The sequence below is a fragment of the Octodon degus genome, unplaced genomic scaffold (genome assembly GCF_000260255.1).
Source record: "Octodon degus isolate 3935 unplaced genomic scaffold, OctDeg1.0 scaffold00021, whole genome shotgun sequence".
In the NCBI taxonomy this organism is placed as follows: Eukaryota; Metazoa; Chordata; class Mammalia; order Rodentia; family Octodontidae; genus Octodon; species Octodon degus.
In genome coordinates this window covers 935603-958859 of record NW_004524597.1, presented here as the reverse complement: position 1 = coordinate 958859, position 23257 = coordinate 935603, and the positions used below count along the sequence as shown (strand labels likewise).

Below are 23257 nucleotides of genomic sequence, written 5' to 3'. Positions count from 1 at the left end.
TTGTGGAACTGGGGATTGAACTCAGGCCCTTCCAGGCAAGTGTTTATTTATTGAGCCATCTCCCTAGCCCCAGTGTTACTGTTCAATAAATGATTTCTATGTCCTTAGTGCCTGGGGCAGGTAAAGTGTGTATGCACATTAGAATTTATGCCAAGCCTAGAAGTAACGATACTGGAAAAGCAATGACCACATGTAGCACCCAACCTGAGTTCCTAAATACTAGCACTGAAAGTAACCAGGGTCCTTGGAGATATGGCTCAGGGCCAAAGGACATGACACTAGGCTTAAAAAGCATTACTGGTCAAGTTGGGGATGACCAGAAATAATGGTTGACTGTAAAACACAGAATTTTTATTTTTTATTTTTTAACACATAATTTTTAAAAATCCACAAGTCCATAATAAAATCCCCCTCCCCAAAACAAAGTTCCAGTTAATAAATGTAAAGACGGGGGTCGGCAAGATACCTCAATGGACTAAAGCGCCTGTTTAGGCAAGCTTAGGCAAGCGCTGGGACCAGGGTTCAATCCCGGGCACCACATGCCGGGCCATCCCCGCCCCTAGAGCTCAGCCTGATGGCGCACACCTATTATCCCGGAGCCGGGGAAGCTGAAAACAGGAGGATCACTATGAGTCCGAGCTACGTAATGAAACCCTATATCAACCAAATACATTAAATAAATAAATGTAAAGATAACAATTATGATAGGACACAGAACAATCACAGACCGGAAATACCAACGTAACTGACTGAGGCAATGGGTATTCACATGATCTCGGGGCATTATCCCAGAAAGTCTTTGTTACCTGCAAACGGAGACGGGTCCCATTCCCTGGAGAAAGGAGGCATAGAGCACCTTCACCAAAGCATCAAACCTCACATTCTCAATGGCAGGACAAATTGAAATTACGTACCACATATTCAACGGCAAATACACACTCAAATCTGTTCTGAGGAGAGAAAATAAAAACTTGAGTCCAATAATGGGGCAAGAAGAGCAGATAGATCAGGATTATGGGGTACTGCATAAAAGTCTTCAAAACCTGTCAGGCTGATCAAAGACCAAAAACGAAGAAAAAGAGGGCTCTTCTGAATTAAAAAGTAGTGAAGAGACTTAGCGGGTACTGTATGCTTTTCCGTTGAATCGAGGACAGGAGCGGCACAGGGGTTATTTCGAACATTATAAAATCTGAATACAGATTGTGTATTACCTAAAAGTGCTTGCATCAATATGAAATTTCTTGGGCACAAAACGTCATTTAGGCTACAGAGAAGGTTCTTAGGCGATACATGCACAAGTATTTATTAAAGATAGCCGCAGCTCACTTGTCTAGGAAGCAAAACTGTAACAGCCTCGCCCTTCCGGCGCCAGAGTCACGACGCAGTGTATTTCCACTCCGGAGACTTATTTGGCGCGCTGGAGAGTCAGATTAGGCCCGCGAGGCGGAAATGCGCCACCGCTAGTTCCGGCGACTGCGTCGACTACCAGAGCGACGGGATGGAGGAGGTGCCGCACGGTGAGCTCGCGAAGTGGGCGTGAGTGGCAGGGCTGAAGGAGCGCGAGCTCTTCTAACTGTGCTCTTGCCTCCGCGCAGACTGTCCCGGGGCCGACAGCGCCCAGGCGGGCCGAGGGACCTCGTGTCAGGGATGCCCCAACCAGCGGCTGTGTGCTTCTGGAGCCGGCGCCGCTCCGGACCCGGGTGAGAAGGGGGCAAAGCTTAGACGGGAAGTGAAAAGCTCGGGCCCGGAAGAGGCGGGGCTTAGGTAGACAGAGGGCGGGGCGTGGTGAAGTAGCGGAGGGGAGGGCGTGACCTAAAGGTGAGCGGTGGGCGGTGGCGAGAAGGGGGAGCGAATGGGAAGTGATCCAGAAGCATCAGTAACAGGCGTGGCCTCAAAAGGACTACTAAAGAAAGACAGGGCCCGAGGACGGCTGAGCTCGGAAAAATGCGGGACTGAGATTTGAGAGACTGTAGCCAACGTGGAAGGGCTGAAGGGCTAAGCGTTAGAAAACTCAGAGTCCTCGGACTTAAATTGTAGCTCTGCCAGCTGAGCAGAATTTTATTTGAGGAGTGAGTCTTCCACCCATTCGTTAGAAATATATGTTATCACCTCCTAGGCACAGTGCACTGTGCTGGACAGACAGCTGTGAACGAGACAGGCGTGGCCCCAGCCCTAGTGGAGCTTAGTTCAATAGGGAAGACAAACAGATGAGCAAGCAAATACATAAATTACTGCCGCGGTAACTACTGTGAAGGACAAATTCCAAGGTGGGGAGGACTCTTTAACACCCACTTAGAAAGATCTTGAAAAGCAAGAGTCTGGGAGAAGAGTCTTGTAGGAATTCAAAGAGAGACTGGGTCTGATTCCTGAACTCACTTCCAACTGTGACCTTGAGCAAGACTTTTAACATCTCTTCCTCATCAAAACTAGAGAGGAAAATAGTTACCTCCTAGTATCATTTTAAGAATTTGAAATAGGATGAAACATCTAAAGCACAGTAAATAATAGCTGTGACAGATATTTATTACCAGCCTGCTATTTAAGCAGAATTTCTCTTCATAAGCTACTGACACTTGGGGCCAGATCTTTCTTCTGTGGCAGTCCTGTGTGTTGTCAAGACGTTTACCAGCGTCTCTGTCTTCTACTCATTAGATCTTAGTAGCACTCTTTCATTGTGGCGTGCAGAATGTCTCCAAACATTGCCCTGGAGGATTTTACCCAGGTTTTGAACCTGCAAATTGTGTCAGGGAGCTGAGACTACAGCAGCAGATACCTCAAACACTGCCTGTGCTCATTGAATTTATATTCTAGAGGAGAAAACAAACACATAAACCAATAAATAAGCCACGTTAAATTGTGATCATAGCTCTGTGTGTGTGTGTTAGTACCTATTCCTACCATTGATGTAGGAATGGTGGTGTCTCAACAGATTCCTTTAAAACAGCCCCAAAGTTAGCTTCACCTAGCCCATTGGAAGAGCAACCCTCAGGGTTTGGGCAGGGAGTTCATTACCTGAACTGCTTCCTTTGCAGCCATAGAGGAAATCAAAGAGAAAATGAAGACCGTGAAACACAAAATCTTGGTGTTGTCTGGGAAAGGCGGCGTTGGGAAGAGCACTTTCAGTGCCCACCTCGCCCACGGCCTAGCAGAGGATGAAAACACACAGGTGGGACCCTTGGAAACCTAGGCGATGGCTCTTAGACAACCGATCATTTAGACTAAATTAAATTGGTCTGTTGGGCATCTTGAATCCTGCAGAGAGAACAGGGAACTGCCTGGTAGTTGCCTGAGGTATTTCACTCAGCTCCCTAGGGCAGAAATTGTTGGATAGCAGTCTTTTCTTGCATGCTGATAATTTATTACAGTATGGTGAGGCTTTTTTTCCCCTCTTCATTAAACTCTCAGCTTTCCTCTAAGCCCTGTGTCTACAAACTGTAGTCACTGAGCTATGAGTGGTGCCTACATTTTAAGACATAAAATATTTCCCTTTTGGTCTTTGTGGGAGTCTTTGCTGACTTTGGTCCTGAATTGTTCATTTCTACCCAAGTGCATGGATGAGCTTGAAAACACAAATCACTCACTGTGATTCTTTAGGTATCAACTTTAACAAAGGTGTGGTAGGTAGTCAAGACTAAAAGCACAAGAGTAGGACAGCCCAGGTTTTCCTCCCAGTACATACACACTACTGCAGTGGCCTGGGGCAGGTAGCAGGCTCTGTCTGCTTTGGTTTTCTCATCTGTGAAGTAGGACTCAGGACTGAGTGAGATGAGGCATGTGAACTGCTAGTGCACAGTGAGTGTCCATGACGGCAATCATTACTGCTTTACTGTACTACCTGGAAGTTGAAGGGATAATGATTTCTGCATTAGAGGTGTGTTAGTAGGCTACACAAAGCACAGCGTTGAGCTGGTGAAAATATACTTGTTCGTTCATTGTTCTACAGGGCAACAGTCTTGCCATCAGAAGGTCAGACTTCCACTGCCTAGTGGGCTTGTCAAGAAGTGTGTAGTGGCGTATGCCTGTAATCTCAGCTACTTGGGAGCCTGAGGCAGGAATCTCAAGCTCAAGGCCAGCCTGGATGATTTAGTGAAACCTTAGCTCAGTAAAACAGTAGTGTGCTGGGAGTGTGGCTCCGTGCCACAGCACTGGGTTCAATTCCCAATACCACAAAAAAAAATTTTTTTTAATCTATTTAGTTCAGATTGTGTGAAATAATGTTTGCTTTTAGAAATTGTCAAAGATATCCTTATATAGCTGTCTAAAGACAAGTTGTGCTCTGACTACTCGTGAGTAGTCAGCTGTTTCCATCACTCCCTTCCATAGCATTCTGTTCTGAAGTCCTCATTGCCACAAGTAGCAGTGTACTGAAGGAAATCTACCATCTAGTGTGGAGATATGGCTAAGTGTGCTGCACTTCTATTTGCAGTGGTGGCTTAAAAGAAAGATGCATGCAGGAAAGTGTGTTTTCCTGGGGCATATCTACTCAGGACACCGCAGATGTTACTGTGTGGTGTGCAAAGTGTCCATGGGGTAGGCTCTAAATAGGTTGTGTTGATTGGAGTGGACTAACATGACTTCTTTAAGTCCTTTGTCCCTAAATCCAGCAGAAGGTTGGGGAATGCCCTGTGTTTGCTCTGCCCATGGTATGGTGGGAGCTCCTCACTTGCTGCACAAAATGGACCCTCTGTCATTCCATTTGGAAAAACCTTGGACCAGGAGAGAGCAGAATTGGAGGATAGCTGTGAGTGACTGCCAGCAAGCAAGGGAATGTATAAGATGTGAAAGCCAGAGAAGCCTTTGTAGTGTAAGCTAGAGCTAAGGGACATCAAAGAGTCACGCACCAGCTTTCTGCTGTGAATGTCACCAGCTATGTATTTATAATCTAACATTATAATCTGGAAGGTGAACTGCATCACTGAAGAAGTGGCATGAGGTGTTTGGGAACCGGAGTGTTTGAGGCCTCTCCCTGGCACTGAGAAAGCCCAGAGCTTGAAGGACTTGGGGCATTTGTTTCATGCACCAGAATCCCAGACAGATAGGGCAGAGAAAGAAGAAACCTGTGTGAGGTGACACGGCCTGGGAAGACTCAGAGCAAGGGCTAGAACGCTCCTCTCCTGCCCCTCAAGGGGAGCAGTAGGGTGCAGGGTTCTGACAGCCCTACGGGGTCCTGCTCGCTCTTGCTGCAGGAGATCACCCCTCACCTCCAGCTCCTGCCAGCTGGCCACAGAGGCACAGGTGCTGGGTTCAGCTCCATCTGAACCTAGGCACAAAGGGAAGTAATCCCAGCTGTTGGAGTAGTGATACATTCATTAGCACGTCTGAAGGGACTGGCTGGGCCGCCAAGAACCCGAAACTGGCTTACAGCCTTAGGGTACCCTGGTGATGTCAGTGCCCTCCCCCAACTACTGAATCCTGGCTTGGTTTTACTCAGTTCCCGCCTTTGGCCCTGGGAGTGTGGCTTCTCAAAAAGTAGCTAGTGGAGTTGTTCCCAGAAGAAATGGCATGGAGACAGGGCAGCTAGCAGCCCGAGTTGCCTGAGGAGAGCCTGCTGGGATGCAGTGATGGTGACCTCTCCTGACTCATGAGGCACTGATGTGAAATGTCCGGACCATCATCACTGGTGCTGACCCAAGCGTCTGGATGAAGGGAAAGAAGGCAGATGCGTCGCTCTGCTGCACTACTGGGCTTGTCCAGCAGGGGGCCCAAGAGGCAAACAGCACCCTGGGGTGAGGCTTGCTGTGGTTCTGAGGAAGCAGGAGGTTGGGTTTGTTAAAAAAGATTGAACTAGGAAGCCAGAAGCAGCCTGAGGCAAGTTCCAAGTTACCCAGAGGTGCTGCACGTTGCAACTGTGACCTCCCAGCTCTCAAGATGAGTGTCAGGCCTGCCCTTCCCCAGGTTCCTGAAGACCAGCCCAGACCTTCACATTCTTCAGACTGCAGGGCAGAAGAGGTTGGGGCATGAGAAGAATCATCTGAGACCATATCAGATCACTAGCCATGTTTTCTAGGTTTCATTCGTATTTTAAGTGTCTTGAAAGTTTGTTGATAACCTTTAGGATCTCAGGAAAGCAGACTTGGCCAGAACTCAGCTAGAAAGCCTGCTTTTGGCGAACTCTAGGTTCCTTTCTAGAACTGTAGCTTAGGAGGTAGGAGACTGCGCTTTATTTCTCAGCTCTGATCTTTGCTCATTGAACATGTCACCTGGCCTCCCTGAACCTGTTTTTTCTGTGAAGGAGAGATGAGGCTTCCTACCTAGGGCAGAGTAAATCTTGGCCAAGCCTGAGTTAGCAGATGCCCTGACACCAGTCCATAAGGCAGCCTTGGAGCCAAGCCAGAATCAGGGCAGGGGACAGTGTTGATGAGCTTTATCCTGGGAGTTTGAGCAGTGCTTGGCTGCCTGGGGGGGGGGTCAGTGTTATCACTCAGCCCCATGAGAACCTGCCCGCTTCACATCTGACCTCGTTTTTTGCTGCCATCTCCTCCATTCCCCATCCTTTCTTCTATATGTTTGGCACGTAACTGCCAGGTCTTGGTTCAACCTCCAGGTTGCCCTGCTGGACATCGATATATGTGGGCCCTCTATTCCCAAGATCATGGGATTGGAAGGAGAACAGGTAAGAGCTGCATTTCAGAACTCGGGCACTGTTCTTTTAGGGCAAGCAAGGAGGCAAACAGAGGCTGTGCTTGTCTGTGTAGGCACTGTGAGCTCAGAAATGTGTTCCATGGCCTGTCTGCTTGAGCAGCAGCTCTTTATATGAAGGGTGGGATTATATATAAAATGCATCTGCACTATTTAAGAAGCATAGGTTTGGATGCCTTCTCAAAGGGAAAGGGAAACATTGAAATGCAGAAGTGAGACACAGAAGCTTAGTTCTGGCTGGGACCTTGGGGCTGGGACTTGCTTGGGGTCTGTGCCCTGAAAGCCAGGGAATCTTTCTGCCCTTGTGGTCACCCTGGAAAAGTGAGACTTTGAGGTGAGGCATTGAGTGATGGGGGCAGGACTACCACAGTAGAGCAGATGCCAGGTTTCCCTTCTATTAGTGACAGGAGGTAAAAATGGGGCCCCACTGTCCTTGGGCTTTTAAGACTGTCTCCTTAGTGCTAGGCCCTATTCTCAGGAAATAGTGAGGTGAGTAAAGCCGCATGGAAGAGGACAAGTGACAGCAAACAGCAGTAGGGTTGTTTGCTTGCCTTTAAAAGGACCCTCACTAAGGAGTGACCTTTTAAAGCAGATGGCGAAGAGAGCAGTGGCTGATGTGGCAGATAGGAGAACGGAGAGGTGCATTGTGGGCTGAGGGAAAGGGTAGGAACTTGAGCCTCTGTGTCCTTGTGTCCTCCATGGACTGGGGAGTCACTGAGGCTTGTGGACCAGTCCTGATGGCTCTGCAGAAGCCTTGTGTTTGCATGGAAGGATCTCCAAGGGGGTGACCCACTCCAGAGTGAGCCACATGTAGGTGTTCTAGACCACCTGCCCTGAGCAGTGACGTGCTTTAGGAACTCACTGTGACCATACAGAAATAGTTCATGAGAGTGAAAATTTAACCAGGAGTGGTGGACACCTATTAAGAGTCCTAGCTATTCAAGGGGCTGAAGAGAAGGATCACTTGAGCTCTGGAATTTGAAGCCAGACTGGGCAGTGTAATGCAATCCTATCTCAGGAACACCAACAACAAAATTAATGTTGAGATAAAAATAAAATGTTAGTATTTTCTTCTGTGCTATTGGACCATCATGTTTATCACTTTTAAGACCAATGGCTAAGTGAATAACAAGGATTGAATAGCTAAAAGAAAATACTACAGAGGACCATGTATTATGTTTTCATTTATATGAAATTATAAAATAGTCAAATCCATAGAGACGAGAAGTAGGTTAGGTCCTAAGGCTGGGGACAGTGGGGAGCTGGGAGATGACAGCCAGGAGCACAGGGCTTCTTGGGCTCATGCAGATGTCCTGGAGTTCATTGTGGGGGTGCACAGCCCTGCTGATGTGAACAAGGCCCCTAAAATGTGCACACTTTCAATGAGTGAACCATACAGTCTCTGAACTGTATTTCAGCAAAGCTGTTGGCAAAGGTAAGACTTAATCAAGAAGCAGTCCTTTGATTTTGGGCTGCTACGCATCACTCTAAAGAAGCCGGATTGCTAAGGCTGCTGTATACCTGCAGGCTGCTCAGCCCTGGCTCCATAAAGGAGCCACAGAGTCAGATCGTGGACACCACGTCAGAGGTGGGATCTGAGGTTCACACTTGACCCAAGGAGCTCCTACGGCCCTGGTACTTGCCCTGGGCTAAAGCTCAGACTATTCCCCAGGCCAGGTTTGGACCCTCCATGTCACTAAAAAGAACTTTTACTCCTAGACTTTTACAAATGCAAGCTGTTGCTCACAGTGAACTGTATTTTCTCAAGAACTTCTAGACTATTTTGCTCACTGTCTCTTTTAAAATACCCCAGACCCAAGTCATATTTGAACTGGACTCATTTTGGTTCCTGACTTCTGACCAAGCTGAGTGTCAAAACAGCCCAACGTGGGGAGCAAACTATACCTTTATTCCTCACCCTGTGCCCCAGCTGTTCATGTCCCATCAAGAATTCAGAGCTGTCGTGTGCAGTGGTAGTGTGTGTTTTCTATAGCTGCTTGTGTGTGCTTTGTGTGAGAGTGTGACTGGGGTACATAGTTTCTCATGAACTGATAATGCTCGTGTTCGCACAGGTTCACCAGAGTGCCTCAGGCTGGTCTCCAGTGGTGAGTGTTCGCCTCTTTGCCGTACGGTGCAGGTAGTACGTGTGGACAGGTGCACCACGTAGCTTTGTAAGGCATCGGCAACATTTTCCCCAACCTTCCTGTAGATATTAACTAGCATACTTTCCCAGGCAGGGAGGATGCAGCAAGAGCGGAGTTTAGCAAAGTTTGTCAAGGGGCAAACAGTAAATAGTTTCAGCTTATGGACCTTTGTACTCTGTCATTATGTCTGGAAAGTAGTAATATGTGACCAAATGACCACGACTGTGTGCCAGTAAAAAATATATTCACAAAAGCAGACAGTGGCCAGCTTTGTCCCCAAGAGCCTTCATGTGCTCACTCCTGATTGAGACAGTTAAGGAAACGACGTGTAGTTATTGCAGCTCGGTTGATTGCTATTGCAGCACAGGCTTTCAGGTCCTCTCAGTATGGGTGGAGGAAACAGAGTGAAACTACTCACAAGTCACACTATGACTTTGCCCCCCAAGTAACTTTTTTAGCTAGGCCCCAGACAATAGTAGAGAAGCACCTCTCTGTGTGGCCTTGGGTAAAGTGCATCTCACCGTCATCCCTGTTCCTTCTCCAGTATGTGGAAGATAACTTGGGGGTGATGTCCGTGGGCTTCCTGCTCAGCAGCCCTGACGATGCTGTGATCTGGAGGGGACCAAAGAAAAACGGTTTGTTACCCCATTTCTCTGCTCCCATTCTTGTGTGGTTGCATCCTGTCCTGTCAAGTAGCAGCAGTCATCCTGCCAGGCTTAGGAGTGTGCTGCTCTCATTGTTTTACAGTGTTGGGAGGCACGTTAGCAAGTGTTCCTTCACACAGTTATATCCCAGCCACTGTGATTCATTCTTCCCAACCATCTGGTAACCTGTCTTCACTGAAGAAGAAAGTGAAGAAATTATGAAAAATACCTGCTTCTATTTTTAGAATTTTAATGTCTGCTCTGAATTTTTCTCTTTATATTTATACAGTCTTGAAATTGTTTTGTTTGGGCTTTGAATTGGCTTATTTGGGTCAGGGAGAGATGTGTGAGGTGTGCTTCTAGGTTGCACAGGTGCCACGTCACTCACCTCACATCACTGGCACTGTGGGCCACTTGAGTCTTCACTGGGGTGGTACATAGCCATGCCACGTGGGGAAGAGGTTTGCTGGTGTCCCCAGCCTGCTGCCAGTAGCACTCCTCAGCTAGTCATGGCAGCCAAACGTGGCTCTATATATCACCTCATGTCCCTGGAGACAGTGTCTTTCATAGGTGAGAACTGGTAGCATGGAGCGTAGAGCAGGCCTAGACAGGCCACGTACTGCTTCCACGTATCCTTCCATGGTACCGAAAAGGAAGGGAGGCAGGCAGCAGCTTTGATTCCATTCCAGGCATGATCAAGCAGTTCCTCCGTGATGTGGACTGGGGGGATGTGGACTACCTCCTTGTGGACACACCGCCCGGCACATCCGATGAGCACCTCTCAGTTGTCCAGTATCTGGCCGCAGCACACATCGATGGGGCAGTGATCGTCACCACCCCTCAGGTGAGCAAGCCTTGGGTTCCTTTTTCTTATATCTCTGAGACAGACTGTGACCTCAAGGTGTCTCTTCAGAACGTGCGTCCATAGCTATGCCCAGCATGTTTCTGTAGAAATCTCTGAACTAAACTGAGTGGAGCAGGGTATATTTGGCACACTTAAGGCTCTAGATGTGATCCCTCAGCCCCCAAAATAAACTAGAGGCAGTTAAGCCCACTGTCTTGAAATTACTTTTCTCTCATTGCTGGAACAAAATACCTGACACCCAAAGTTAAGGGGAGAAAGGTTTATTTAGCTCAGTTTGTGTAAGTTTCAGTCCATAACTGGCCAGTTCTGAGGCCGGGTGGAACATGGCAGAATGGCAGCAGTTCATGGCAGCAGAAGATAGCAAAAGCCATGAGAAAGAGACAGAAAGAGTTCTATCACTTATATTGTATTCAGTCTACCTGGATTAGGGCGGTGTCAATCTAGTCTTAATCCCAGCATTGTGAATTGCAGTATGAATTGGTCACACACTCTAGATTCGGCCACCTCCAAAAAACCATCTGACTGCTTGAAGCTTTAGGGGAACATCTAGACACAAATGGTAACATCCACCCTTAGGACTTTGCAAGAAGAGAAAACATTTCTCTGGGTGCTAGCAGGCTCCCCACATTTGTAACAGCTTTTCTGGAAAGTAGAGCTTCAGGCCAGAGACATGTACTTTTTAGAACCCCTCACATCAGGCACTGACATGGGCAATGTGGCTTCTTATGGGTCACTTGAAAGAGCAGCAGGATTGTATTCATAAGACACCAAGCAAAGAACCACAGAGGTGTAACTGAGAAGAGACTAAGTAACAGCCACTCTCTTTGTAGCTAAGACCTTGTCCTCGTACCTGGCCTCAGTAGGCGGAGAGCTCCATGTGTGTCTCAAGAAGAGAAGAGAACCCTGGAAGCTTTGAACCTTTTGGGAGCCCATGAGTGGCAAGGCCACAGGAGTTGAGAAACACCAGTCGTATCTGACAGTTATGAGTGCCAGAGCAGACAGCTGAGCGATAGTGTTGAACGGGAACGATAGCAAGGGGACTAGAGAAGAGTAGGGTGACACTGAGAAAAGTGTTCAGATTTCAAAGTGTATTGAAAGTGACCTAAAGAGGGCAGTATTCCTTTTTTTTCCTCATTGTCTATAAAGCTGTTTGTGTTCATAATATCAAGCAGGGGTCAGCAAGTTTTCTGTGCCAGGCCAGCTAGTAAATACCTTAAGCCTGGCTACTAAGTAACTTAAGCCTGGATAGTAAGTACTTTAAGCCTGGTAGACTGTAATGTCTCTGCCCCAGTGACTCAGCCAAGCCACTGTGGGTGGGTGTAGCAGGTTCTAGAAGTGTTTCCTTCACGGAAGCAGGCGGCTGGCCAGCCAGGGCCACCCAGCAGAGTTTGCTAGGCCCTGATCTAGCACACAGCACTCCAGTGTTCACAAGGCTAAGTGTAGAGAAATACTTAGTGGCAGATTCTTATGTTTGCTACTTGGCTGTTAGATTTGTGGAAGATGATAGCAGCTAGAACAGGACTTACCACATAGTAGTTACCAAATAAATACCATGCAAATGGCAGTCACCTCCAGGACTGTGGAGTGAGTCCACACACAGCAGCCTTAGGCACTTGCAAGTCACTCAGTTTGTCGACTTTGGAGTAACTGGCCTATTTGCACCTTGGCAGGAGATATCACTGCAGGATGTCCGGAAGGAAATCAGCTTTTGCCGTAAGGTGAAGCTGCCCATCATCGGGGTGGTGGAGAACATGAGTGGCTTTGTCTGTCCCAGGTGTAAGGTGAGAGTGTGTGGGCCTGCACAAACCCCTATGGAGGAACATCTGTGAAAGTGTTCCTGCTTTCTATCATGCTGGGAAGCAGATCTGAGTTAAAACCCTCCACTGCTGACGGAAGGGGAAATGCTTCTGGTGGTTAATGTTCTGTACTAACAGAATAAAGTTTTTTGTACTTGGGTTTAACCCAGGGCCATTGTACTATCAAATCCACAGCCCTTTTTTTCATGTTTTCTTTTGTGACAGGGTCTTGATAAGTCACTGAGTTGCCCAGGCTGGGCTTGAACTTAATCCTCCCATAGTACTAAAAGTTAGAGGTGTGCACCAACATGTCCAACTAGGCTATTTTTAAGGTTTAAAAATATGGTCTACCTTCTTGATACTAAAACAAAGTCAGGCTTCTTCCTCTTTCATTTTCTTCACAGAAGGAATCTCAGATCTTCCCCCCAACAAGTGGGGGTGCAGAGGCCATGTGCCAGAACCTGAAGATCCCTCTCCTTGGCAGAGTACCTCTGGATCCACACATAGGTGAGTGAGTCCTGAGTGCGTCTTCACTGCTCCCTCAGTGGGCATGGGGAAGGGACAGTGGGCAGTTGGAGCCAGCTATGCAGGGCCCCTTCTCCTGCTGATCCTCTAGAGGCTGATTCACTGCTGCTGCTGTGGCTGCTGCAGGAAAAATGGTGATACCCATAGGCAGGTGCCTGGGGACACCAGCTCCTGGGTAGGATGAGCAGAACTTATTCAGGGAGAGAGTGATGGGGGAACAGAGGGCACTAGGAAAGTAAGATACCAAGCAGGGTGATGAGAAAGAGTAGCTACAGAATGTGAGTCTGAAGAAGAGGTGCCCTGGAGCCCTTCTTCCCAGTGAGCCTCTGCCTTCTCTAAGCTACTCCTCCAGATTCCTGTCTCCCCAAAATAAGAGTGGATGTTGCTTAAGTTTCACGTGCCTGTGCAGGGACCCACTAGCAGGACGTGTGCAGCAGAAGAGCTGCAGCTGGAGGGGAGAGGGAGGCTGGTGCCGCACTACACACAGCTTTGAGCCAGGCCTTGCAGCTTGGGCTGTCAGGGAGAAGCCAAGCATCTGGGTGGGTATGGGCCCCCAGGTGCCAGGCTAGCAGCACAGGGATGTGGTCCATTTGGTACCAGGAGTTGGGCTGTGTTGTGAGAAGAGGGAAAGTGACAGGACTTGATGGCTGAGGAGGAAGGGGCATCGAGGCTGTCCTTGCTGCCCAACACAAGCCATCTGGATAAGAACCCATTGTCTAGAAAGGAGGAAGCAGCCAGGGACGCATGACAGGGAGGCAACAGCAAGGATAGCACTCCTGGGCTCTGGTTCTGAGCGGCAGGCACTCAGGACATCATCAGGCTTGGGCTGAGCCTGCGGGGACGGTGAGGTTGGGGGAAGTATCATGCCCATCAGGCCAGTAGCAAAGCAGCAAGAATGGGCAACACTGTGGGTTGGGATATTTAGGGGGCTGGAAGGACCAGGTGGTGCCTTTAGAATGGGAACATGGGGGTAGGTGGGGCTGAGATGGGAATAGCCCAGAGACCCTGTGTGTAGGAGGCTGTGTCCCCATCCCCCTTCCTTGCTCCCAGTGTGTCCTTGCTTGGACAGTGTCCCAGGTGCTCCTCTGTCGTGTGGTTCCCCTGCAAAGTGCAGAGAACCACAGCTGTCTTCCAGCCTCCCTTAGGTGGTAAAGGGTTCACCAGGTAGCTGCCCCTGGCCATAGTGGTGCTGAGAGCTTTCTTCACCTTTCGTAAGCCAAGGCACTCCCTATAAGGCCCTGTAGGCCCCAGAGGAGGTGCCAGGTGAATGAGCGTGAGCAGCACATGAATGCACACTGCCACCAGCACCCGTGCTTCAAGCAGTACCCCCTAACAGGATGACTGCTAAGAGACGTACTGGGAGAAACCCTGAGCCCAAGGTACAGGAGAGGGAAGGTCTCAGCCCAGTGGCACATCTCCACCCACAGGAGCATGTCATGTGCTATGTGGCTCTCAGGGAAGTCACACATGGCCACCGCAGCATCCTCAAGGCTGATCACCCATCAGAGGGGCTGTCCCTACCATGTGGCCCCAGAAATGACCTGTGTGTGGCCAGGAGGCAAGTGTAATCAAGAGTTGTAGAGCCAGGAAGGACTAGCAGGCTGATCTGTACCATGGGGGTGACCCTGAGGATGAGTTTAAAAGTGTGAAAAGCAACAAATAGAACATGACATGGCATGTTCCTCTTGTGTTGCAAGTATAAGAGTCTACATGTGTGTCCATTTGAAGTTCATGTACGTGTATATTTCTGGAACGATCCCCAAAATACTAGTAGCCTTCCTGGGTTTCCTTTTCATGGTATTTTCCCATTGTAGTCCATGAGTGGTTGGTTTATTTTGACCATGTACATTTATTACCTTTGTACTCAGTCTCTTCACTTGTAGACTGCAGGGCCCACCTGGGAGCTGCTGAATCATTAGTTCTCTGTGGGGCCCTTAGACCTGCACTTGCCACACACCCAGCTGATTTGCAGCTGTGCTAAAAGGTACCCAAGTCTCCTGCTGGCTGAGGGATGAAGGCAAGGCCCTACAATGCTGGCTCTGTTCTCCATGAGCTGCAGATCATGTTGTCACTGGCACAGAAAGAGCCCCAGGATTCATGGTACTACGTTTTCTTCAAGGGCCTCCCCATCTCTCATTTGTCTCTTTAAGGTAAGAGCTGTGACAGAGGCCAGTCTTTCTTCGTTGAAGCCCCAGATTCACCAGCCACGTTAGCCTACAGAAGTATAATTCAAAGTAAGTGTTAAAGTGAGTCTCATAAATTCAGAGCCTTAGGCGCAGAGAAGTTAGTGAGGTGGCTGGGTTTGAGGGTAGCCTTCCATTTAGAATCAGAATGGTCATTACCACCAGCCTTGGCAGGGACAGTTCAGGTGATGGGGCCCTTAATGACCACAGTGGTCCCCTCGGCCCAGAAAGCCATGAGAAATCTGATGTGTCAATGTTGTGAACTAATTCATAGCTTAAAAACAGTGAAGCCAGGCAGGGTGGTACACCCCTTTAATCCTAATATTTAGGGAGGCTGAAACAGCAGAATCACAAGTTTGAGCCCATTCTGGGCAGTTTAGCAACTTAGCAAGAGATGGTCTCAAAATGAAAATACATTTTGAAAAGGGTGGGTCTGTAGTTTAGTGTAAAAGCTCTGCATTCAATCCCATGTATTCACCCCCTCAAAAAAAAAAAAAAAAAAAAAACAGTGAAAGTGAACATTTAAGGTATAGGAAATCCATCTTAGTATGGGTATTTAAAAATTGATTTTAAAAAGCAAAAACCATGTTGACCCAAAGTGAACCCATGTGCAGGCCAGATGGAGCCAGCAAGGCCTCAGGTTGAAGGCAGAAGTAATAGAAACTGGCTAGAGTTCCTGCCTCTTAGTTTGAGGCTGGGTTTTATTCACTAGTAAAGTGGTAGGAAGGGTTAATCACAGCATTCCAAGGATCTGTCTATAAATGGGGCCCAAAGAAGGGCCCAGCCATGGCTATATCCACAGAGGGCAGCAAGAGCATGTGGGTTACTTTCCAGGATTCAGGGCATCACAGAAACAAGCTCTTTCTGGAATCAAGCCAGCAGGGAATCCACCCCCTTGGTATGGCTTTCCCCAGCCGGAGCAGGGCTGTCCTAGGGGCTGCCATGAGTGAGCATTCTGAGCTCTCCATCTTATTTTCCAGGAATCCAAGAGTTTTGTGGTCCGCATCAGACAGAAGAGAACCTCATCAGTTCCTAAGCATGTCAAAGCTCAAGCAGTTCCCAGGTCGTGGAACCTGCCAGCAGCACATCCAAGTATGCTTGAGTAGCTTGGGGACAGCTGGGGGTTTGCAGGCCAAAGGGACCCGATGCTGACTTGCTTGGAAGTGACTTTCTCAGAGACACTTTACCGTCTGCTTTCTGTCCACTTTCTATAGAGGATCGCTGTGGGGTCTTCTATACACACATGCTATTTAAAATAAAAGCAGCTCCTCAAACCTATCCCACAAGGTTTCTTCCCAGATGCCAAGGGCCTGGTGACCAGGGATGTTGTGCTGCTGGAAGCATCCTGATCACAGGACAGGCCACTCTGCCCAGAAAGCAAGCCTAGGAAGAAACCAGAGGGCTGGCAGCAGACTCCTTTGCAGACCATGGTCCTGCTTTTCAGCAGCGGTGTCCAGATTGTCACTTGTCAGGAGAGGGGGAAAGTCAAGAGAGCAGCAGAGCCTCACCCTGTGGTCCACTCGGGGCTCAGTGCACGCAGTGCAGCTGGGAACCATCAAAACTCCCTTGAAAAGCCCATAAGCATCCATTCAAGAGGATCTGTGGTCTGTGTGTACACGATGTTTGGTAATATGTGTACAGTATATCCAGTAATTTCCAAGGTCACATGTCTTCAACAGGAACTGAGACTGCAGAGGGAAGAATAAATTCCTGTTTTCCGCACCAGTCTGGGGCCTAGAGTGGAAGGGTGGGCAAATCCCTTGTTCTTCCCCTTCCTTCCCTCCCCTTTCTGCCTACGCATGTGGCTGGATTCGCATGTGTTCTACATGAAGAAGGTAGGACCTCTTGAAAGGGTGACAAGGCCACAGAGCCTGAGTACAGTCTGGCTTTGACCTGACTGTGAACTTAGCCACTTAGGAAATGGGAGCCACCTAGACCTTGGGCATAGTGGGATGGGGCCTGCACTTCCTACAAGCTCCACAGCACCTGCCTCTGTCCACCCCCACTCCCTTGCAGATGAGTCTCCATGTCCTTGAGACCAGGCTTCTGGAAGGCACCTGGAGGAAGGCGCCTCAGAGCCGGCTGCCATGGCTGTCTGCCCTGTGAGCAGGCTGGTTGGGAAACTGGCAGCACTGCTGGCTTCTTATCATGGTGCCCAGCAGCCTTGTTCAAATTTAAACCATGTTCATTCAAACCATGTCAGGATGAGTTCGGTCAAATTTTAAAAACTCAACTCTTTTTCACTTCTGGGGTATCTGTTATTATTATTATTTTTTTTTTTTAGAAAAAAAAAGGGGTGGGATATTCCTTCCTTAATTCTAAAGGACTTTGAAGAAAATCATACAATCACAAAAGAAAAGCCAGGTTTTCAGGTCCTGCTTTCCAAGATGATGAAAAAAGAAGGAACAGCAGTCATGCCAAAAAGGGCTGCGGTCATGTACAGCCTATTCGCTGCACGAATTGTGCCCGGTGCGTACCCAAGGATAAGACCATTAAGAAGTTTGTCATTTGGAACATAGTGGAGGCTGCCACCATCAGGGACATTTCCAAAGCGAGTGTCTTCGACGGTTATGTGTTTCCCAAGCTGTATGTGAAGCTGCATTACTGTGTGAGTTGTGCTATTCATAGCAAAGTGGTCAGAAATCGATTTCGTGAAGCCCACAGGGGCTGAATACATCCACCCCAATTTAGACCTGCTACTGCTGCCCCACGACCTCCACCAAAGCCCAGGTAAGGGGAGCTGGGTCTTAATAGACCAAAGAAAACTCTTTTGAGAAAGAAATAATAAATTGAATGTTATATTTAAAAAAAAAGAAAAGAAAAAAGCTGGATGTGATGGTACATGCCTGTAATCCCAGCGCTCAAGAGGCTGAGGCAGGAGGATCACTGCAAGTTTGAGGCCAGCCTGGGCTAAAAGTGAGTTCAAGGCCAGCCTGAACTCAGAGTGAGACTGTTTCAAAAAGACAAATGTTGTCTAATTGCCCTTAAAAGCACCCTTTGGATAGTCGGCCGCATAGGGATGGACAATGGTGTAGCCCCGGGAGAGGGCTGGGAAGTTAGTGTTTACTAGACATAGCTTGGAAAGGTGTAAGGTGTTCTAGAGATGGGTGGCAACTGCACAACGTTGTGAATATATTTAATACCAAGAACTGCACACTTGATAAGGATTTAAACTTCAATTTTGTGTAAATTTTACCACAATAAAAAGAACTGTGGCAGGCTGGCTGACAAGTTATGGCGCCAGCAGCCTCCTTCACTCTGCATGGCTGTGGGGTGGTTGTCCAGGTGAGTCGTCAGCAACTCACCGTCTGGAATACCGTCTGGGACAGAAAATTGGCGGTGACCTTGCTGATGTCGCTCTCACCTCCCATCTTACAAAGAATGTAGCCGTAGAGGTTCGCAGCTTGCAGTGAAATCCCAGCAATCACAAGAGCCTGTACTTGGGCAAAGCAAAGAAGTCTTCTGAGAGGAAGCTGCAGGATACCAGCCTCTGCTGAGCAGCACGCACGGATACCCTCAGCCATCTACCCGCGGCTTGTGCCGTCAGCATCCCACTTGCCAGGGAGGAGGGCAGGAGCCCCAACAAGCCAGGGGGGCCCTAGCCAGAGAGGGAGAGTGGCAGAACTCCAGGATCCAAGCTCAGCACCTGCACTTGTCATTACAGTGTTGCTTGTTAGGTGCGCTTACTGTGTTCCTCGTTCAAAGAACTAAACCATAGCAATGAAATACTCTGCCAAACTAAAACCTCACCTCTCGAACTTAGCCCCACTAGCCAGGGCCCCTCATCCAAGTACCAATTCCTTTCTTGGTTCTGGGAATGTAGCTCAGTGGTAAAGCTGTTGCCCAACATGTGCAATGCCCTGGTCCATCTCAGCATGGCAAAATCAAAATTGGGTCACTGACAACCAAATAACCATCAACTGATAAATTAGTAAAGAATGTGCTCTATCCATACAATGGAGTAGTATTTGGCCATAAAAAAGAATAGTGTATTAACACATCACAGCTCAGGTGGACTGTGAAGATACGCTAAATAAAAGAAGAGCCAATTACAAAAGACCACATGTTGTATTACATTTATATAGAATATTCTACAACAGGCAAATCTGTGGAGAGAGATTAGCGAGTTCCAGGGGTTGGGAGAACAGGGACATAGAGAGGTGACAGCTAAAGGGTGCAGAGTTTCCAGTGTGATGAAAATATCCTAATGGACTATCATATACTCTGGTTTCTCTTCAGATCGTGTAAATCTTTCACCTTTTACTAATGGGCTGTCATGACTTCACAGTAACCCACCCCGTGTCTCCTAAATAAGGGTTGTGCGGTTTTGTTTTGGAGGTACAGTATCTCATTGCTATGGTTTAGTCCTTTGGGGAATAAAATAGCTAAATGCAACTTAAGCAACACTGGAAGTATAAGTGCAGGCTCTGGAGTCTCAACCAGGTCGACCTGGTTCTACCCCTTTCTGCTTTCTGCTCTAGAGCAGCTTTGGTTGGTTGGTACCTCTGACCCTCCTTGCCTACTAGTCACAGGGTGTTCTTTTATTTTTGTTTTTATCTTTCCTTTGTCCTTTCCCTTGCCCTTTCACCCCTCACCTTTGAAATAAACTTTTGGCACTGTTAAAAAGAAATGTTCTGAAATTGATCAGAATTATGACTGCTGGAAGCCACTGATTCTGCAATTCAAATGGGCAAAATGGACTGGAATAAGAGCCTTTCAATCAAGCTGTTACCACCTGTCAGTAGCAACAAAAGCCTACTCCTGCGACCACTGGTTTGTAGGGACGTCAGAGCGATGTCAGGGTCAAGGTGTTGCCTTACCAGCCACTTCAGCTTCAAGGAAAACAAGGTGCTGAACAAGAACACCGTCCAGATCATGGGGCAGATGATGAGGCCAAGCCAGAAGATGCGCGCCTCGGCTTCTGGAGCAGCAATACGATTTGGGGAGACCTGTTGGATGAAAGCAGTCAGTTTTCAGAGCTAGCAAAGATTGTGCAAAGAGCGCTCAGCCCCTTTCCTTTATGTTACACACGCTTTCACTGCACAGAGCACCTGGGGCAGTGGATTTTGTGCAGGGCAGGAAGCAGCTACTGTACACAGAACTTGGAAGGAACCTACGTAAACTTCACACAGACACTTCTCCAGTTCACATCCTTTCATTTGTCATGGAGCACACCTTTCTGGCTTCAAAAATCCAGTGGCTTTTGCCATCTTCATCAATCTGATTCCACCATCGGAGGCCCACCATGAGTCTTCCAGTTACATTCTGAGGAGAATGGACAAAATAACCATAGGAAAAAAATGTCATCATCCTGAAGAATAAGATGAAGTCACCAGTCAGTGTTAAACTTGTACTGAGAACGGCTAAAAGGGGCATTCGTCTACAGTGATTTCCTCATCAGTTATTGCTGCCTCTAATACTGAAGCTTACTTGAAAAAGTGAGCCCCCCAAAATATGTTTATATATTCACATTGTATATACTTGTGATATTTTATATTATATGTAAATTTTATAAAATTCCAAGGCCACATGGAGTTTTGATAGACCCCCCCCCCGCCCAATGGAAATGTGCAGGATGACAGCTGATACTCAGAACCTATGTACTGATCACTAAACAGTGCACTCTTCTAATTTTAAGCCACCCTGGCTCAGTAAAATACTGTGTACCAGCAGTTTAAAGCAAAGACTAACACATATAGGGAATGGCACATTAGCTCATGTGCCCCCAGAGACAGCACCACTGGAGAAGGAGCCCTACCTTCACAGACCAGAAGTCGAAAGACAGAAGGAGCAGCACAGTGACAAAGCAGCCCACAAAGCTCTTGCTGAACCAGTCACAGCACACGTAGATGACGATGGCACTCACTCGGAAGAAAAGGTGGAAGAAGGTGGCCAGGGGATGCCTAGAAAACAACCCAGAAGGCCTCACTCCCGAGCCCAGCGGGTGTCACAGCCTTCCTCAGTCGGAGTTACCAGGCCGCTGGTGGTGGCACAGAAGGTCCTCCAAGCCAAAACAGGCAGCAGCGCTGAGGACACTTCACTACCTTCCCAGTCCCAAAACCATCATTACAACACTAGAAATATTGTTTTCTGTCCTTCGAAGAATCCAGTACTTTCCCCTAATTTGACTCCAAATATCACTTGCCTGGTTTGAAACAAAGCCAACTTTAAAGTGAAACGTGACTACAATTACTTGTTTCCATCCAACAGTGACGGTGTGACAGTGCTCAGTTCCCTAAAGCCAAAGGATAGCAATTCCACTACTAACAGCATGCATGCGGTCCGTGGGCAGAGGCTGGTGTCACCAGGGAGTTATTCACAGGGGAGGAAGTGGCAGATCCAGCAGGTACCAATTACTAAACAGTGTCACCTAAATGCCACTGGTATTTAATAGCGAGGGTGATGGTTCTTGTTCACTGTGCTTATGGCCCACCAGAAGCAGAGTGAGACCATGAAAAGCAGTCATCTTGCATCCATTTAGTGAGAATAACAGGGTCAGTTCTTGAAAAGGATCAGCAGTTTGGGGCAAGAAACAGATGCCTACAGGGGTCAGGCCAACAGTGACAGTGTGATGCAGGCCAGAGGGCACATGTGGCTGTTCCTTTGGTGTCTCCATTTAAATAGCGCTCACAGGTAGAAAAGAATACTCAGCTGGAGTGGAGAAGGCCACAGCATAAGCCCAGTGATACATGGCAGTGTCAGAGAGAGACAGGAAGGGAAGGATGGCTGCCATGGGGGGGGGTGGCTTTTCAACAAGGGACCCCATGCTGCCAGCTCTGATGTGTCCACAAGAAGCCAAACTTTCAAACTTGCAATGACAAATTAGGTTGTATTCTTCACTGGACTGCAGCCTGTGTGTCAACACTGGAAAAGAGTTACACACTCTGTGAGATTTTTAAAGTGGTGGTGAGGGTGCTAGGGAAGATAGTTTAGCGGTCTAAGCGCCTTCCTGGCAAGTGCAAGCTCCCAGGTTCAATCCCCCGTACCACATGTCATGCCAGCCCCAAAACCAGGTATGGTGGCACATACCTGTAATCCCAGTGCTGAGGAGGCTGGGATAGGAGGATCACTATGAGTCTGAGCTGCATAGTGAGACCCTGTACCAAATAGATAAATAAAATGGCAAGGGAGGTCAGAAGCCATGGTGGAACTGCAAGGGGAAACAGCCTGTTTATCTCGCCAGGCGGAAATATGGTGGAAGAAACAAATTTAAGACTATCATAAAATTATGAAGCATCTCTGGATGTGGCAGCATAAGCCTGTAATCCCAGCAATAAGACCTGTGCAATTTAATGAAGCCTTGACTCAAAATTCAAATGTAAAGGACAGAGTGTAGTTCAGCGGTAGAGCACTGCTGGGTGCAGTCCCCTCCAGAAACCCTCCCCTGCTCTCCCCCACCCCGCACAGTATTGTGGGGTATCTAGCCACCAAGAGACCATTAAATAACACTCAGAAGCTGAGTTCAGGGCGACTTCATCTTTTACTCTTGATGTTTTTGGAACACTGCAGGCAAAGGGGCTGTGGTATAATGCCAGTGGTTTGCCAGAGCATTCTCCTTGTGCCTCTCAGAAACCTGGGCAATGATGGTGCCCCAAAGGAGAACCAGCCCAGGAGGTGCACTGGCATTTCGGAATCAGATATGATTGTACAGAACTTCAAAATTTCCTGGAATCTTCCAGAAAATTGTTGGGCGCCTCATGCCCTTTTTGCCTTAATCCTTATTGAGATTTTTTTCAGCTGTCAATACAGTTTTGCCCTTTGATCTTGAAGATAAATGCTCTTCCAATGACTGAAAGTTTTCAGAGCAAGGGCCATGTTTAATTTACTTTTAAATATTTTAATATTAGTACCTGGGAGGTATGATTCTCTACAAATACAGTTGCTGTGTTGAATCTTGTGACTGAATTAATTAAGATCCCTGGGAACATCTAACTCTGGAAAACAATATGTACACAAAAACAAAAGCAAAATATCCTGAATTTGAATAAATCCCCTGTTCATCCACTGTTTTCTTTTACTGGTGGTGGTTTTCCTAAAATAAAATGCAGAAAAAATTCCAACTATTGAAAGGTTCTACTAAATTGAGTCATTTTTACCAATCCGCTTATAACCTCAACCCTTAACTTGTACTGGAAGGTGTTATTATTATTCAAGCAATGTCCAAAACAAGAGAGTAGGATTTAAACTATAGCTTGAATCCTATTTCATACAGCTTTCTCATATTCTCCCCATATTCTCATTTAGTGCACCTGGAAGTTTGGTCAGCTGAGGCCCCGGGGCGTCCAATACCAAGGTGACCTCAGACTAGTTTTAAGAGAATTGAAAGTCATGGTTTAAGCCCTGTTGACTCTTCCCTACAATGGGATCCTCTGCCCTGCTGCCACCTCTCTCTCTCTCTCTCTCTCTCTCTCTCTCTCTCTCTCTCTCTCTTGGGTTTGTCCTCCACAAACTCAAATACTTT

The 23257-nt window shown here is 47.7% G+C and overlaps 2 protein-coding genes across 3 annotated transcripts in view; one reads left to right on the top strand and one right to left on the bottom strand.

Moving 5' to 3' along the window:
* The first annotated feature begins 672 nt into the window (after positions 1-672).
* Positions 673-17223, top strand: Nubp1 (nucleotide binding protein 1). Of its 2 annotated transcripts, XM_004627761.3 has the most exons (11): positions 689-1517; positions 1596-1700; positions 3033-3166; positions 6545-6613; positions 8712-8744; positions 9328-9418; positions 10117-10271; positions 11963-12073; positions 12493-12595; positions 14764-14847; positions 15777-17223. In XM_004627761.3, the coding sequence occupies exons 1-11, from the start codon at positions 1499-1501 to the stop codon at positions 15830-15832; spliced, it is 960 nt and encodes a 319-aa protein (XP_004627818.1). In that variant the 5' UTR covers positions 689-1498; the 3' UTR covers positions 15833-17223. The 2 variants fall into 2 exon arrangements, with proteins under 2 accessions (XP_023567428.1, XP_004627818.1); XM_023711660.1 differs by lacking the exons at positions 12493-12595; positions 15777-17223 and having other exon boundaries at positions 673-1517; positions 14764-14826.
* Positions 17224-17694: 471 nt separating this feature from the next.
* Tvp23a (trans-golgi network vesicle protein 23 homolog A) overlaps positions 17695-23257 on the bottom strand; it is a 25595-nt gene continuing 20032 nt past the window's right edge. The window contains exons 3-6 of the mRNA XM_023711682.1: positions 20555-20699; positions 19972-20061; positions 19617-19745; positions 17695-18230 (exon numbers count right to left, since the gene is read on the bottom strand). Coding sequence (XP_023567450.1) covers positions 18090-18230; positions 19617-19745; positions 19972-20061; positions 20555-20699 — 505 coding nt within the window. The 3' untranslated portion in view covers positions 17695-18089. The remainder of the gene's footprint in view (positions 18231-19616; positions 19746-19971; positions 20062-20554; positions 20700-23257) is intronic.

Excerpts from the sequence above, each read along its gene's own strand:
- Nubp1 (XM_004627761.3), top strand. Across the intron at positions 3,167-6,544 it reads CAGAGGATGAAAACACACAG|GTTGCCCTGCTGGACATCGA; the intron begins GTGGGACCCTTG and ends TTCAACCTCCAG. Across the intron at positions 10,272-11,962 it reads TGATCGTCACCACCCCTCAG|GAGATATCACTGCAGGATGT; the intron begins GTGAGCAAGCCT and ends GCACCTTGGCAG.